The sequence below is a fragment of the Anarhichas minor genome, unplaced genomic scaffold (assembly GCF_050575085.1).
Source record: "Anarhichas minor isolate MPS153535 unplaced genomic scaffold, ASM5057508v1 ptg000030l, whole genome shotgun sequence".
NCBI classification, from domain to species: Eukaryota; Metazoa; Chordata; class Actinopteri; order Perciformes; family Anarhichadidae; genus Anarhichas; species Anarhichas minor.
In genome coordinates this window covers 7,459,225-7,477,278 of record NW_027466476.1, presented here as the reverse complement: position 1 = coordinate 7,477,278, position 18,054 = coordinate 7,459,225, and the positions used below count along the sequence as shown (strand labels likewise).

Genomic DNA, 18,054 nt, shown 5'->3' with positions numbered 1-18,054 from the left:
GTCTCACATGTCAGCTGTGTTCTTTCAGCCATAAACATGTTTAATTGTCTATCTGTATCATTTTCATTTGGTCACAGTCTGTGACTCTGGCACTGAATCTATAATGTCTGGAGACTGTAGTCACTGTGCATTCGCTAGAAACACTAATAGTGAAGACAATGTGTTTACCTGCAAAAAGGGTCTGTACTTTAGTTTCATATAGGATTGACCATTTTCTATGAGAAATGATTAACTCTTTCAGGAGGACAAAAGCCACTATCTTTTCTAATGGCCTACTTCTGATGGTTTGATAATGAATGAATAGATGAATACGAAACACATAACATGTATTCAAAAATCTTATTTTCATGTCTGGCTCTATGGAAATATGAATAACAAAAGAAGGGCAGTGATAATTTCACAAAAAAATGTGTTCAATTCGACTTTCGATTGTACAAAATCAAGGTCAGTGTTAGCAGAGAATTGTTCCGGGGACAACTGTGGTGGGCTTCAGCTTTAGAATGAATTAAATGATAACATTTTAAATCGAAAAAATTGTGATCAAAGCCGATGATGTGACTCATACTGAAAATGTGACTCAATTGGAGGAAGAGGGCTCGATCAGTGCCGGATGTCTCAGATATCCACAACCACAGTTCCAGCTACTGCTTAGCAGACGGGGTAGTCTCATCATAACGTGACAGAATCATGTATGGTTACGCCAGACTTCAAGCCAATCCAATTTGGCACGTGTGTTGCTTCGAGTCCTCCATCCTTGCATCTTTACCTTTTAGAAGAGCAGAGGAGCGAGGAAGAGCTGTAAGTGCAAGAAGCATTTCCCTTCTCTTCCTCACTCGTCTATGTTACGGTCTCTCCCTTTTCTCCACTTTCTTTTAGGCCCTCTCTCCCCTTTACTTCCTGTCTCTGTCTGTCTCTCTCTCGCTCGTCCTCTCTCCGTGTGCCCCCATCTCTTCAGTAGTTTATCGTAATCACATCACCTCAGTGTGATGGAGCACACTTAAGGCTTATTATGTGTCACACACACACCCACACCCACACACACACTTCACATATGAGCACACTCACACAGGAATGAGATCCACTTAAGCCTTATTACATGTCTGACTGTGCTTCTAACATGGGAGATTATCCGTGTGCTGAATGCTATAGAGCAGAGGGCAAGAGCCGCAGTTAGGACGGGAGTGCACGCACGCACGCACACACACACACACACAAACACAGACACCTCAGATGCAAATGAAAGATAAGCTCAATACTAAGATGCTAAGAGCTTTTTTAAAATAGTCATTCTTCAAAATGGACACACGGGTGGACACCTGTTGCATCAGACTGAGAAATGTAGTAAGAGAATAGAATAAAATAGAGCAGGAGCTCCACTATCTTCCTGTAGCAGTATAGCACACACATGCAAACACACACACAGCAGGGGTGTTGTACAACAAAGACAGAGACTAAGTGTCTGTAGGGGGAACCAAAGAGGCCACCTCATCAGTTATATGTGTGTTTGTAAGTGTGTGTGTGTGTGTGTGTGTGCTTAATATGCGCACAGATAAGACACGGCAAACAAAAGTGTACAGTGTATCTGTGTGTGCGCTTGTACTGTGAAGAAGTATGTGTGCTATACATGGCAGAGAGAAATCGTGAGCGTATTTATTTCCCTCCTTCTTGAATGTGTGTGTGTGTGTGTGTCTGTGTGTGTGAATTTCATCAGCAGGTAGTGCGACTAGGTGCAGTGCAGTCTAGCCACTTGTTCTTTTCCTCCACTGTCCTCAGGTGACCTCAGGAATGATTGCGCACAAACAAATACACAACTGTGGTGCTGTAAATTATTTTACGTAAAGTATATTACGTCCTTCCTGGTCCCACGTGTATTATTGGAAAGGTATAATTTTAGCGTTTCAAAATATTTTTAGCGGCATAAATGTGCCGCTTACAATATGTAAAGACTATTCCTTTGACATTGCGAGAATGATCTTGTTAAAGGCTCATGTGAAAAGGGGAGTCGATTGACAATTACAGTGAATGTTAGACTGAAACATTGAAAAATGTATTCAAAGTTGCTGTGATTTGCTCTCTAAGACTGTTTCCATAATTCTAACCTCATAGGAGTATATTGTTATGGCGATGCTATTTCCAGCCAAGGTTTTGTGTGCTGAGATGTTCTCCGAACAGAATAATACATAGTGAAAGATGATAAATCTGTCATTTGTCAGCCTGAAATCCCTAAAGTCAGTGAAATGATGAGGCAGAGATGGGATGCAGATATGCATGCTTAGCTTAGATCACAGGTTGTAAACTCATTTTCAGCCAGCGAACCAAAAATAAATCTGTTTCTTGAGATACAAGCGCATGAAAACACATTTCCGATTATGTGGGAAACCATGTAGGTGACCTCTTAAAGCACACCTCAGAGGCATTTTGGGCACCACCATTTAGTTTGAGAAACCAGGATCTACTCTAATTTAATGCGCCTTCTTTCATTTCCCCTTCAGTCCCTCTCAGTCACCATTCCCCTCTCACGATTCACATTCTCTGTGTTTTCCTCTCTCCTTGGATCAAACATGAATATTCATGAGGTTGTTATTTGCATTGCTGGCTCCTGAAAGAGGCTGAGTACACAAAGGTGACAGCCAACAACCTCGGGAGGCGGCAGTGAGAGATGAGACAGCAGATGAGGAGGAAAGAAATAAGATGATATAGAAAAAGAATAAGAGAGAAACCGAAGAAAGATTTAAATGAGTCAAAAAGAGAACAGAATACCAAATGAGATTGAAGCCAGATAAATTATTTGAAGGCATTTGTGTTCCCACCTTAACGTAAACTGTTGCGTGTTTGAACCCGTCTTCATGTAGACGCCAAACGCCACCGTCTTGCCGAGCCGAACCGGGCTGGGAGGCACCAGAACCTCCACATTTTCATCAAGTCTCAATTTTTCTCCTTTGGCAGAAACCGGGCCCATGGTCATTACCACAGAACCAGCTTTCAGCATGTCCTGAAGACCTCCATCCACTAGGGGGCTCCACTGTCCCCCGAGACCCATGCCCAGGCCGCCAAGAGGCCCGACGTTTGCACTCTGACCTCTCCATGGCTCATTAACAATGGAGGGACACTCTTGACCAGCCCCTTCCACTGGTATGATTGAGTAATACACATCCAGTAATGGTAGAGTCACTTCAGGAGGTCTTTTTCTCACTTGCGGAGGTGTAAACCAAGCTGGGGGAATCTCCAGACGGACAACACAGATGCCAGATGGTCCCACGAGTCGGCAGCCCGCCGAGGGTGCTGCTTCACTGGTGTCACGGATGGCCATGGCTCTGACACATGGGAGGAGGGCTTGAGGAGGCGGGTCCTGCTCATCCCAACGCCGCCCCACCAGATAAAACAGTACCTGAGGACAAAACAAGTGCAGATAATGATCATGTCAAAATGGGTAAATTAGCAGGACAGCTATAAAAAAAAAATCTCTTTCTGACACTGTGATTGACAGTTGAAATTATTAATCATGTTTAAACACCTAAACGCACAGAATGGCAAAGAAAACTGTTCATTAAAACACTTTCGTCTTCTTTCTTTCTGTTCAGAAATATTTCTTGCACAAGCACTAATGAGCATACTCTTTACAGCGGCACTAATCAGTGTATTTACATCAACAAACGATCAAATGACTGTGTGTAATGTGAAAGGTGTCGCTCGTAGTGACAAACCCACAGGGGGAATCGTCACCTGACCCCACAGCTCCACAGAGCGTTTTGTAGTCTTTCATCTCTTAACTCTCACTTTTTTATCAGCCAAAGAAAAAGCTTCAAGAAGTCAATAATGATTATATGAAGATTGAATGGATATGATAAATTTATAGATTAAATCCATTTATTAGTTACCTCTGAATTTGGTCATGCTTAATGTATGGGATTGGCATATTAGGTATATGGGAATCCTAAACCATTATTTAATGGCATTAGAAGATTTATGCGGAAAAATCAATTATATTCAAAGTAAAACATTAAACTGCCAGTACCTGTATCCAGGGCCGTGTTGAACCAACTTTGGGCACCACCACTTGACCTTTGACCTTCCAGTTCAGAGTCACCTGGTTGGTTGTCAGCAGCAGATGCGGTGGAGGACCCTGAAGCAGCTCCACTGGGATTGGCTGCTCAATGCTCAGGTTTCCGTAGCTGCAATTGACGCTCGGCAGGGATTGTTGGGCGGCAACGTCTGGTTCAAGTTGCTGGAGGAAGAAGGGCTCAGTCCGAGATGATAGGCTGCCATTTCGCATAACATCCTGATTGGATTCCCGCAGAAAGAAGGAGGAGTCTGCACCACTGAGCTGGCATTGGACGGGGAGGTAGGTGGGGACGGAGGAGCTGAAACGGGGCTGGGAGGAGTCCGGCCCTCCCCCTGGTCCAACTCCTGCTGCTCCTGCTTGGCTGTCAGACACTGAGCAGGGAAGGCGAAAGAGAGGTGAGCGGAAAACACGAAAAAAAATAATAGAGTAAAAGAAAAAAAGCAATAGGTTAACGGAGAAAGATGAAAAGGGGAAGGGAGGAGAAAAAGAGAGGAAAAAGATTAATTTCAATATAATCATCAACAACAAACATCCCTTTCATAAATCAGATAACTAATGAAAAACCTATGGCTAAAACATGTAAAGCTAACTGTGTCATTTCTATCTGAAATCCAAAACATCCAAATCATCTAATAAAGTCAAGTCAACAAACATAACTCGTGTAAATCCGAGACTCACTGACCTGTGAAATGCATTTTTATTGCATACACAAATTGATCTAAACACAGACACATCTATCAGCTTTTTCACATTGTCATACATGCATTACAACACATACACCACAGTGCATGGTGTTTCTGCACAAGGAGAAGTGAGTACGAACACATTAGCTCTCAGTCGATCGACTCGGCATCACACAGGGCTCTACATTAATGCATCACTTTTTTTAAATCCCTATTCTATAGGCATTACACCAGCATTTATCAAAAATGACACATTGCTCTGCAGTTTATTTCCATATTTTTACATTCAGTTTTTATTCATTTCCTGGTGTATTTATCAGACATTTCACAAAGATTGGGAGTTTAGAGCCTGGGATTACCGGTTTTGGAGCAGTATCTCATTTCCAAAGAGGACAAGGGTTACAATGACTGCGCTGTGATGGGAGTAAGTTTTGATCCCTACGCCTTATCCTCCATCACTTACGATTTGTTATTCATCCGCTGTTTGGCTTGTCAGCATTATATTGTGCTTGCACTGAACCACCAAACTGATCACTTATTGTAAACTATTTGATGTTAGCTAAACAGGAGCCACAATTAATTATATTGTGGTTCAGTTTCTCATAGTTACATTGTATGCACTTAAGGCCCCTTTTTTAATCATCTTTTTATGAGTGACAGGATCCAACATTAACACACAATATTTGCTGCCAAACAGTTTTGTTTATTTCACATTGGAGATTTCTGTCTTTTTCTATCAGTGCTTTTCTCACTGGCTTGAAGTGGACGGGGCCTCAGTTGGAAAAGATTATTTACTTCTGTGAACCAATCAGGATTTAGCCCATTATGAATCAGATGATGGTCTTTTTATTTTGAATGTTGCTTATTAAATCGTGAATATTCCATGTTACAGAATAAGACTTGAGATTTAAAGTCAAGTCTTCGGGGGCTTTAAAGGGGAACTACCTCTATGTTTGAAATCTATACATGTTATTCCTGTAGGCTTTCAACTGACCATACTGTAGACAAATCATTTAGAGAACATGAATACTTTAAATGGCTACTGCCACAGAGAACAATTTTAAAGAAGTGCATTTTAATATAGAAAAATAGAATTTCCATTTTTAAATTTTAAATTTCCACACCAAGGAACCAGCCCTGGCACAAACAAAACACACATACAAAAGTATGTGTGTGTGTGTGTGTGTGTGTGTGTGTGTGTGTGTGTGTGTTTCCATGTGTCCATGTGTCCTAGGGTAGCGGAGTGTGAAAATATAATGAGGGTGGGACAGCATAGCGCTGTCTGGGGCAAGTCATACTGATGCGACTTCACAAAAAAATAACAGCAAAGATATAAAGTGATACCTCAGTGCAACATGAATAAGCAGGCTGATTTGGTTATGGTGTGTGGGCAAGTAAGGAAGAGTTTAGCATGAGAAAGAAAGGAAAAAAGGAGAGAGTAAAATAGAAAGACGGGGTGGGACATGGAAAGAGAAACACAAAGAGGCATGAAGCACAGAACAGTGAGACAGAGGAAAAGGAGGAACTAAATGGAGTGAGACGAAAAAAGGGACAAAGAGAGGGAGAAGACGGGGGGAAAGTGAACACATAGTACAGTGTGACAGATTGTAAAATACTGGCATTTTTATGTTACACAAGAGGACTGCATAAACTTCACTACAAATGACACCAAGTTGTCTGTGGGTGAATCTTTGTCACTGAAGAATTCAATTAAACTTTTTGAATAGATGAATATGTCCACCTGCACCAACATTGGGGCTAAGAGTTTTTAGGGTCACAAGAAGACACGTTTCTTTCATATTAACAGTGTGGTAAAATATTCAGCTTAATTGGCTTCCTCCATTCTTTAATAAAATAAAACATCCAACGAAGGGTTATAAAATCCTTTTTGGTGCCAAAGTTTGTGTATAGATTAAAAGTCGACATTATGCACATTTATGCCTGCAAGGTCAAGGACACTTCATGTTTTGGAGCATATCATGAATATTGAGCGGTTGAAAGTCACATGCAAAAAAGGCTGGTTGAAATGTAGCCAGAGCGAATTTTTTAAATGCAGTTTGTAATCATCCACTGTTGATAGACAGATAGGTCATGTGGTTAAAACACATCAGCACATTAGCCTCAGTAACCCATAGTTTTTTTTCTTTTAATATTTATGGGTGTCCTTGAGGTGCAAAAGCCTGCATGTGTGTCTATGTGTGTCCACGGGAGTCTTATGAAGCATATGTCCCAATCCCGGACAGGGACTTCGAACAGCTGATACACACAAACAGGCAAACACACACACACACACACACACACACACACACACACACACACACACAAATCTTTCACATGCAGGCAAAGGTTGACCCTTGGATGGAATTATTAACATTGTATAAATATTAGGAACAAATGTCTCCCCTTTATCTCAGGTCATATTTATTTTCTTTATTTATTATTATGATGATTTTCAAACATATTAGTGGAATGTTTTCTTTAGTCTTTTATCTACTTGCTGTTGATGTTGAGCCTTGGTTGCTTGTTATGTTAGCAATCTGAAAATGTAAGCTTTTGCTGTAGTCAAAATAGTAAAAAAAAAAATATCCTGACAGTGTTATCGTGAACTTAAATAATAAAAACACAAGTCAGGGTTGGCCCTTTGAAATCTGGCATCCAAACACGAGTATGCAATTGGCTACTATTAAACTTGGCATGGTCCAGATTACCTGGCATCAATACTTCCACAATAGGATTCCATACCCGCTGCGTCCTGCTGCAGAGTGCTTCAGTGTGTGTGCGTGTGTTTGAAAATGTCTCTAAGTGCCAGTGTGTGTGGATTATTGTAGTGGGTCCCTGTCCGTGCATGCATGGTTAAGCAAAAGTGTAAATGTGCATATACTGTACGCAAACTTTTGTATAAGTAATCACAAGTGAGACAGGGTATACTGCAAAAATGTATGTGTGTGGGTGTGTGTGTGTGTGTTATGTGAAATTGGACAGGAACAAAGCCAGATGTACAGAGATTTGACAAGGCCCATCTGTGATCCTTCTTCCCCCCCAAAAATGCCCATCCTGCTTTATTTCCAAGTACACACACACACACACACACACACACACACACACACACACACACAGCCAATAATCAAAACACACTGGAGCGTGTAGGACAGGAAGAAAGAGAAAGGAGGAAAGACAGCGAGAAGCAAAGCAAGATGGGTTTCCAGTGAAAAGGAGAGATACCAAGATGTGACAATGGTATCAGTTCAGCTTGATATTGTGTTGGTTATATATTGACTCAGAGTTTTATTTAATTAGAGACAGGCACACCAACACATACACACATGATAGGGGCTATCTTTTACATCAGCCTGGTTTGAGTATCTGTCTCTAAGTGGGTCTACCTGGGTGTGGGTGTGAGACAGACACACATGTAGGACAAGTAGAACCAGCTAAATGTTGCACCAACATTGTCTGCAGCAGCAAGTTCTTGCACCAATAAAACACAACATAGACTTCAATGTGAACGACTTCTCACCCACATATAATCCATAGCTCCATTGAACTTTTTTGTGAATACTTTCATTTTCATATTCAGCCGGTGGTGCACTGGCATGGTCCAAGGTTGGCATTCATTGCCAAAGCAGCAGGTGTCAAAATGCTGTAGAATGTTATTCTTGATTTACTGTTACTACCAATTTCCCTTTAATATATGACAACCGTGTACAAACTTCTTTCTCCACTCTCTGCTCCCCTCTCCATCTGTTTGCTCCTCATTGCCAGTCCCACTATTTGTCTTGCTTAGGTTGTTTTGCACACTTGAACAAATAGCTATTCCTTGTAAATTCTTAGAGCTACTGAGCAAAGCTATTCCGAGCACGCAGTAGAAAGCTAAATATTTCTGCGACTGCTTTCTTACTTCTGTGAACTGTCTGTGAAGAACAACAAAATGTCCAAAATTGACGAGTTTGAGCATCAAAACATCAGATTGCTTTTGCTCCGTTCAAAGCTTTTATCCACAGAAGTAAATTGCCCCCCCCATCCACCACCACCACCACCTGGTAAAAAAGAAAAACACAGAGCAGACACAGCACAGCAAAGAGAAATCCATCATGGGAGAATTTCCTGAAAAGAATTAACTCCATTGATCACACAGATGGCACACTATCTGAGAGAGACGGAAAGAGATAGGGGGAGTGAGAGAGATACAGATGGATACGGGAAGATATATAGACGAGGATGGTGTGAAATGTGGAAGAAAGGAAGGAGAGAGTGCTGAGGAGGAGAGGTAATATGGTGAAAGAGGATGAGAGAGGGATGAGGTTTCTATTTCTGAGCAGAACATTCATCACAAGCATGAGTTTATTTTGGTGGTCTCTCTATCTCTCTTTCTCTATGCCTGTCTCTCTATCTCCTATCCTGCACAATTTCTCCTTAATGGTTTACATTTTTTAAATATTAAAGGGGAACTCCAATGATTTCCCACATGAATGTCACTTTACTCGTCTTAGGGAGCGCTCTACTACATGGTCCACAATAAAGGTAGAATTGTGGGGAGGCAATTAAACCCATTGTGACGTAGGTTGTGAAGAGGAAATGGAAAGAGTGCCAAAATCAAAGTCAATTAGTTTCCTTTTTCATGGTGGACAAACACATTGCCCGGTTGAAGAGAAATACATTTTGATTAAAGTCCATTAAGGGAGGAGGTTAAATTGTTTCCGTGGTAGTGGCACATCCTTTCATTTAATTACATGCCTTCACCACATAATGCGCTGTTAAGAAGTTGTGGTCATTTCAAGTTTCTCTGTGAGATCAAGTTGGGATGATGGGAAGTGGAGTGGGACTTCTGATGAGCTTAGCGAAAGGAACATTGGGCACTGTATGTGACAAAGACTGGAGGTGAACGGGTTGCGTCCGTTTGTGGTTTTTGTTTAACAGCAATGATAAGAGTGAACGCCCATACTCTGGGGAGAGAGAGAGAGAGAGAGAGAGAGAGAGAGAATAGAGTGAGAGAATAAATGAGTGTAAAAACAGTGTCTTCCTGACTTAACTTCCGTCAAGCTTCATTTATGTAATGTCTTCTGTGGTTCCGGTTGGAACTTTGTCCAGTCTGAGAGAATAACCCCTGATGATGTCAAAGTGATATCATCTGGGCTTGATCTTAGAGACTAGGAATTTACAACTGAAAGCTTGTGTTACAAAATGGGAGTGTAGCATTTAAAAGACACGCTCCTTTCAAAGACCAAAGGGGCTAAAGCTATTAGCTGTATTGGAGCTTCAGTCAGCTAAAGTAAGTATATCCTTATATTAGAAGTACATTCCCTGATTTTATTACAGTGTCTCCAAACAGGCCTACTCTCTGTTAATGTTTTGAAGTCAACCACGAAATGTGGCAAGACATTTTGGGTAATTTGACAATCGAGCCAATCTACCAGCTCAATGTGTTAGTGTTACAGGGTCTGGAGAAACACCTAACAATATTGTGAAACCCAGTTCAATATCCCTGGAAGAAACTGGCAACAAGAGAACTTGTAAAGGATAAATGTTCCTTGTTTTTACTCCACCTAAAACACTGACTGCAGCATGTGTTATGGGACCGCTGTCCTTCCTTGTTGATGCAGTTTGTCTGTGCTTGGCTGACATGTTAAAAAAACTTTTTTTGTATCTATTCCAGCAGTTTAGAAACAGAAGATTTGTCCTCTTTCTTAGTTGTTCATATATCAAAGTGCTGACTGCCAGACCTCTCATTAGTCGCTGACTAATGCTGCTAATTGGAATCCAGCCTAACATGATAAACCTTTTCTTAGAGTTTTTTGGGGGGAATTGTGATAAAGTAACCTCTGAGTTTGTCCTTGTCCGCGGAGTGTTTACAGAATTCTGTGTAACCCTGGTAAAATAATCCCCAACACTCCCACACACATGCACACACCACTTGTTGATTGATGTCCCTGTCATTGGGTCAGTGGAGTCACATTTCCCCAGATATGGTCTGACCACCACCTCTCTCTCTCCTCCCCCCCCACCTCACCTCACTTGCTTGGACCCAATATCTCCCTCTCCCTTTTTATCTGCCGGCCTCTTTTTCTCAATTCCGTCCTCTATACCTCCCCATATTAGCTTCCCTCCCCTCTGTTTGCCTTTCTGTTTCCCATTACACCTTTCCATAGAAGTAATTTAATGGGAAGACAGGGAGACAGGTCATAGCTAATCATTTCAGATAAATCATCCGCCTCCATCAGTTAATCACACTCTCACACTTTTTGAATACATGAGACAGTCAATGGGAGAAAGGTAAACGTCACATTTTTTATCACTTTATCACTACTATTCTAATGCTTCAGATAAACTGCAGCTGCAAGTTGTGAAAGTGACGCAAAACAACTTTAAGTATAGGCAACAAAACTAACTTCATTAGATTCAGGAAAATATCGCGGTTTAGGGTAAAATAAGTACTAAGTTACGTAACAAAAGAAACAGCGGCGGCGTCTGCCACCATAGTCCTCCTCCACGCTTGGCATTCAGTTGTATTCATATTTTATTCATTCATTGTTTGTGTCCAACCAAGAAGAAGAAACTCAGTGGTGATTTACATTCAGATTAATTATGAATATGTGTTTAGTTAATTTACTCCAAAGACAGAATGGCTTATATACGTATATCTTCAACATCCTTATCACTTTCCCTCACTCTGACCATCCATTGCATTTCCAATCTCTCCTTGAAAAGTGTGAGAGAGGGGGGGGATGCTGAAATGGACTTACTGAAAGAGTAGGAAGGATAAGATGGTGGGATGGAGGATTTAGGGAATTGTGGATGTGAATTTTGGGACCGTGATTCGTGTGTGTGTGGGGTTCATTGCACTCGGTCTCTCAGAGTGTTTGTGTGGGTGTGTGTTTATGGCAGCAGATGCAGGGAAGTGTGAAGAGCAATTTCACATGGTCATCATACTACTGACAGAGACAGAGGTAAAGAAGGGAAAGAAAAGAAAGACCTCTCAGAACGGAAGTCGAGCAGCACAGACCAAAATGGTGGAGAAGCGTGCAGGAAATACTGAACTCACACACACACACACACACACACACACACACACACACACACACACACACACACACACACACACACACACACACACACACACACACACACACACACGGTATCCAGAGAGATTGTTTTCTTATCAAATTGCACCAAAATGGTTAAAATTATAACACAGCAAATTCTGAACTTCTTTCATGTTCTGTAGATTGTCTTTGTTGTATGGGATTTAAAAGAACTGTATGTGTGGAAAATCGTCTTTCTCGGGGCAACGGGTGCTACGTGACGTGCAATTTCAACTTTGTCCACAATGACAAAATGTGCACACAGTTCCTCTGGTCTGTGCGCCACATTTGCAGTTGTATTGCTGTAGTATCATGTAATAATCTCAGCTTCTTTTCAACCTTTATTTCAGGTGGAAAATGACCACATCAAACATCCCAAAATCTGTGGCTCCCAATTGAAGAGTTGTGTTCCAAAGGTGGACTGCTGGTACACTGATTGAATCCTGAGTGTGTAAAGTACTTTCATTTTAAAGTACTTATGCACAGTGACAATCAGGTGCTCGGAGCAGTGGTAGTACCATGATAAGAAATGCACCCAATTCAAGGACATGTGTTTGAGCATGTCTATTATAAAATAGTTTAAGAACTACAGTATTGAGTTTCTAAGAAAATCTGAATTAGTTTGTAATTAACCACGTTATCTGGTGATAAAAAAAACTGTTAAAGCTCAATAGTGTTTGACCTATGGGCATATTTGCAAAGACACATCAACTGTAAAATGCTGACATTGAGCCAACATTAGAACCTGCCGTGCCTCACCCCAAAGATGGCCCCCAATAAGCGTGATAAACAAAGTAGAAGTTCTTTCAGTTAAAACAGAGCTGTAAAGAAAAGCAACCGTGTGTGGCGGACCGGGATCTTCTGGCTATGAATATGAGGAAAGGATAAATCCATTGGGCCTTGGTGCCATTTAATTCTATCCTCCAGTAGTCCACAGCCAGGCAGCCAACTTGTAAAAGCTGCTTTTAAAGGGGCTGAAGGACTCAGAGCCTCAACTGACTTAACTGACCAATAGGAACCAAGTCGTTATTAGAGGAGAGGAGAGGTGAGGAGAGGGGAGGTAAGGAAATGGTGGAAAATAGGGATAAGATGAGTTTCTTTAAGTATTCTTGAAACCACAAACGTTCAATGCATATACAGTATATAGGCCGTGAGGATACAAACAATGCAGTTTGGTGCAAAACTTAATTAAGCTACACGGGTTACCTTTAAAGTAAATACATCAATGATGTTACAGTGCATAGCATTCGGCATTGACCATCTAATTGCAGCCTATTGATTTCCAGTCTGACAAAATGCCGCCACTGGATTTTTTTTCAAGGAAGAAGATGTATTTATTGTGTTGACATGGCCGAAGCTGCTTTATAATAAAAGATGTTCAGCAGCAATCTGCAATTATTTTGTTTTAACCAATTTGTTAAACACTATGACTAGAACTAGTTGTTTCCATTTGATTTTATGGCAATTATATGGTTTGTTATTGTGCATTCTGTATACAAAAATGTGCATATCTATATCTCTTTATCACTAAACTCAAACTGAATCACTCATAGACTCAAAGCAAAATGCCAACACCAAAATAAAGAGGCAAAGTACCTTGACATTCTTGTAGTTTTAAAATTTCACAGCTAGTGTTTCAGCTCAGTTGTCCATGTTGGCATTGTTTTCGTTCCTGCAAACCACTGATACGTTAAATGTGGCCGTGCTATTTTTCAAAGTATGGCTACGATTGTGAATTGTGAGAAAGTCCACAAAGGTCGGGTGGGGGAGGTGGTTGATAGGTCAATCAAACAAGACTTCCAGGAGATCACATTGTTTCCCATGTGAAACCAAAACTAAACATTGAGTTTAAACTTGTATTGTTTTTATAGTTCTTACAATGCTACTTCACTAATCCAAACCATGATTTCTTTACTAATTTTCTTGCCTACACTTTAGCAAATGTTTTACGCTTTGCATGTTTCTGGCAAAATGAGGGTATAGTGAAACATACGTTTGGTTAACAAACCTCGACATTCAACGCATCAACGGTTTGCAGAAACGTACAAATCCAACGTTTTTCTTCTGGCGACTGGGTCCACAAGTGCCAGCTGATCAGAATTGCGCATTTTCAGTGACATGATGAAATGTATAATTCATGAACGGCATACATACAGCAACTCGTGCAGGTCTTTTAGAAATGATTCCCAGGTTTTTATTATGACAGATTAGACGAGCCTAATGACGAGACCAGACAATCCAGCTCAATAGAATGCATTCACATCTTCTTACCATTGTACAGCCTGCCACGTAATCCTTGTCTAATCTGTTTACAACTCTAATCTGGTTAGGCCAATCTGATTAATGTTCGACAGTTAATTCATCTGATGTACTAATAAGAGGATCATCATCACACAGTTGACGAGCACCTCTCGCTCTGTCTCTCCCCATTCGGTCTGTATCTGCATCACTTTTTGTAATGCTCAGTTTGTCTGGCATCTTTGGGCTCTGTTTATCTGCGACTCTTTATCGGTCTTCCGCTCTTCACTCGTCCCCCTCCGTCTCACTTCCCTCTGCTGTCATCAGTCTCTCACTCCCTGTTTATCAGTCATTCTCTGTCTTATTGCCATCGATCGCTACAGAGGCCACATGAGGACAAACTTAATTAAGTCTGACAAGTGCAGGTATTTTTATCTCTGCATCTGAAACACACTCCCACCGTCCACATGGACACGCACCCACTCAAAGACATTTTAAACCTCAAACTGTTTCTTATTGACAGATTCTTGACTTTTGGGTGAAAATCATTTGTGCTAATAGTGCCCTTGTTCAACTTTGATATTTTGTAAGCACGTGTGCTACGGGAGGGTGTCAGTGAATGTCAGGTCATATCACACACACACACCCACACAAAATTCACACACACACACCTTTGAAGATCTTCCATTCCTGTCATTGACAGATCATGCACACAAACGCACTCACACACTGTTGCATTTGCACACTTCAGTCTTCACCATCGCCTCCCCTTAGGTCATCTATCAAACACACAGCTGCGTCAATGCGCGAGTTCTTTATGCAGAGGTGTGAACTAACATTTCAGATTAGCCCGCTCGTGTTGATCATCTGTCTCTCTGTCTTTGAGTCCATCACATTTTAAAATCAAGGTCTGAGTTTTTATGTTTCAATGATACGTTTTCTCACACATTATTTGTTTCTTCTTCTCAGTGTGTGTGTGTGTGCGTGTGTGTGTGTGTGTGTGTTTGCAGTGTATGTGCATATATGTGTGTAGAATGACAAAATGGCAGTTTACAGTTATAATTAGCTGAATGATTGGCAGCGTAAATGTGTGTTTTTGTGCATGTGTGTAAGTGTGAGGGTGACAAGATGTGAGTGTCTTTGGGAGGTTCATATTGAAACGACATCTGGGAAAGGTCACTTTCATAATTCTAAATTCAAAAGTTTTATAAGGGCAAATGAAAAATTGAAGATGAGATATCAGTTTTGAAAAAAAGGGCACCAATCGAACCAATATTATCGATACAGGAGCACAATATGAAGATGTTCTGAGAGAGAATTGTCATGATTCACTTCATGACAATACATGATAATGTATCAAACCGTACTGGAGATACAGCTTAGTGACATGAGTAGAGATAACTGTCTTTCCTTTAATATCAGATACAAAATAAAAATAAAACCATTAAAAAGGAATAAGTCAACAACCAACAGACAAACAGTTTAATGAGTCCAGTCAAATTAGGCATAATGTGGCCATCAACAACACGATTTGACTTTCTATGGATCTCTCAACCTTCTGTCTTTTAGACCATCCACTCTCTGAAGCCATTTCTCTTTCCCTCCGCCTCGTCCACCTCACCCAATCCCTCTGATCTCAGTATTTCTCATAATAATCATATTAAGCAGAAACACCATAAAATGAACATCAGATTTAAATTCTGAGGTCGAACATTTAAATATGAAACAGAACATTTGTAGTGGAAGGAGAGCAATTACAGTGTTGCGGTAACTTCAGATAAGGTCATAAGTTATTTCAGGGTCGGCTGTGAGAGACCGAGCGTGGGAGTATGGGGCCCAGCCTGTGATTGGCCCATTTTAACCTTTTTAATGTACAAAAAACAACTGTATACTTTGTTGCTGACAGCAACTTAGTTTGTTATGCATATCTTACAAACCTTAAAGACAAAGAGTAAGCAATCGTAAATGTCATGATAATATGATTTATGTGTATTTGGTAGGTCAATATCCTGAACTGACGCATGCGCAAAAGAACCAAAACAAAGACATCACTGAAGTCAGCTCTTACAGGCGAGCAGACGATCACTGTCCCTCTGTGTTGGTATTCACCGAGTGACCCTTGTTAGCACAGAACTGTGACGAATGGTTTTCTAGAGTGAAAGTCACGAATTCTGTGATGACTGGTTAGACTGAAACTGCTTTGCAAAAAAATCAGACCTGTATGTAATTTAGGACCACATATCAAAGTGGCCCAAATCACGGTTGAATAGACCAGATTCCATGTGATTTGTGAGCCACTTCTTTCCTCAGTGTGAACATTGCCAAAGCTACACTTTCTGTACTCCAACACAACAAACTATGACAACACCGGCACACCTCCCCCCAACTCACATCAAGTGAAAGGTCAAGAAAAACCTTTTTTAATATGGTCCTTTTCATAATGTTTTCAGTCACTTATAATAACAATCTGAGCCTGTTTTTGGCAAAAACAAGCACTTTTAGTGAACGTACATTGACGGTGAAGAATTGCCCCGAGCATGTAGCAGCTGGCGTCTGCAGCGTTCTCCCTCAATACTGGACCAATTTAAAAAAATGTTGGCCCTATTTGTCATTCAGACTAAAAACATGGGGAAATACAGACTCCCAAGTCAAAATTTTCCCAATAAAAATCTGATTATCTATCTCAAATAAGCCAGTTGTTTTTCATATGCCGACATTAACTGAAACCAGAGGCTGTCTGCACTGTAGGAAAATTCATCCATCAAAACAAAACGTTTTAGAATGGTTTAAGACAGACAGTACTGTTATTTAAACGTGGATATAGTTTTGAGGTGATTCAGTGCCTCACTAAAGAATAAGTAAGAGAATCAAGGACTCATTCATCCACACTGCTATTAGATTTCTAATTCATAAAATAATGCCAACTATGACATTACAACGACTGTTAAGTTTCACTAATGATAAACTACTTTGAGCTGTAGCAACCACTTGACAAGGCTTCTGATCTCAAGAAGAGATGCATGTTCCCATGGTGTTGTGATTTGTTAAGTGTTTATGATGAGGCTTTCTTTTTCATTGATTGTGTTGTATTAGGTGATTTCGCTAAACTCAGGCCTGAAGTTTCCCTTTCGGCATGAGAGGTTTTGATTCAATGAATACAAAGAAAAAACAGCTTGTGAGCATGTAATTGGATGAAATATTAGGTGAAACACACAAATATGACACACGTTCACTTATTATACAGTTGTTGGATCCTATTGCAGCACCTTTGCGATGTTAATCAGCCCATCAAGGTTGCGAGCTAACACCCACCAGAGGGCTGGTGAGATGTGGTCGTAAATAAGTCCGCCCATTCAACTAGGGACTTTGGCAGGCAGCCAAACCTCATTTGAAGGTAGCGTGTGTGGAGATGCAACAGTGCAAGTGGCTGCTTAAAGACTGGGCTCTGTAAGCAAGGACGTGAGATCCCCGTTTGAGAAGTGACAAATGCAAAATGGATACAAATGACTGCAAAAAGAGAGGAATAAAGGAAGATAGTGGCATTAGGCAACAGTGGTGGATGGTGTTTTTCAGAGAAAAATAGGTTTCCTGCTTGATGCTTTGCAAAACAGGAGCATCCGCTGCATACAAAAATAATAAAACAAAGGGGGAACAAAAGATGTGCTGACACTGATGAGAGCAGTGGACTGCATAAAGAGTAGCAGTACACACCCACAGTGGTACTCAAGAGTTCAAGCTGGCCTCATTCTAAAGGTTAAAGACAAGCAGCCTCTACCCACGACAAGAGGAAGGAGGAGCAGAGAGGCACAATGGAAGATTCCTTTTACCACATGTCCCCCTCTGTCTTGCTGCTATAACACCTGTTCTCCACATCTCCACCTCTGACTTCCTCAAAGCATTTAAACTGAAATTCACCAAGTTGGATTTCTCAGACGGTTTACAGTGTATGTCACACACTGAATGATTAATTGAATCTGGCAAAAAACTTGGT

General features: G+C 40.9%; 1 protein-coding gene across 1 annotated transcript in view; it reads right to left on the bottom strand.

The window, feature by feature from the left end:
• Positions 1-18,054, bottom strand: part of LOC142964558 (transmembrane protein 132C) — a 210,159-nt gene that overhangs the window by 136,886 nt on the left and 55,219 nt on the right. Inside the window, exons 2-3 of the mRNA XM_076104924.1 lie at positions 4,016-4,434; positions 2,811-3,388 (exon numbers count right to left, since the gene is read on the bottom strand). Coding sequence (XP_075961039.1) covers positions 2,811-3,388; positions 4,016-4,434 — 997 coding nt within the window. The remainder of the gene's footprint in view (positions 1-2,810; positions 3,389-4,015; positions 4,435-18,054) is intronic.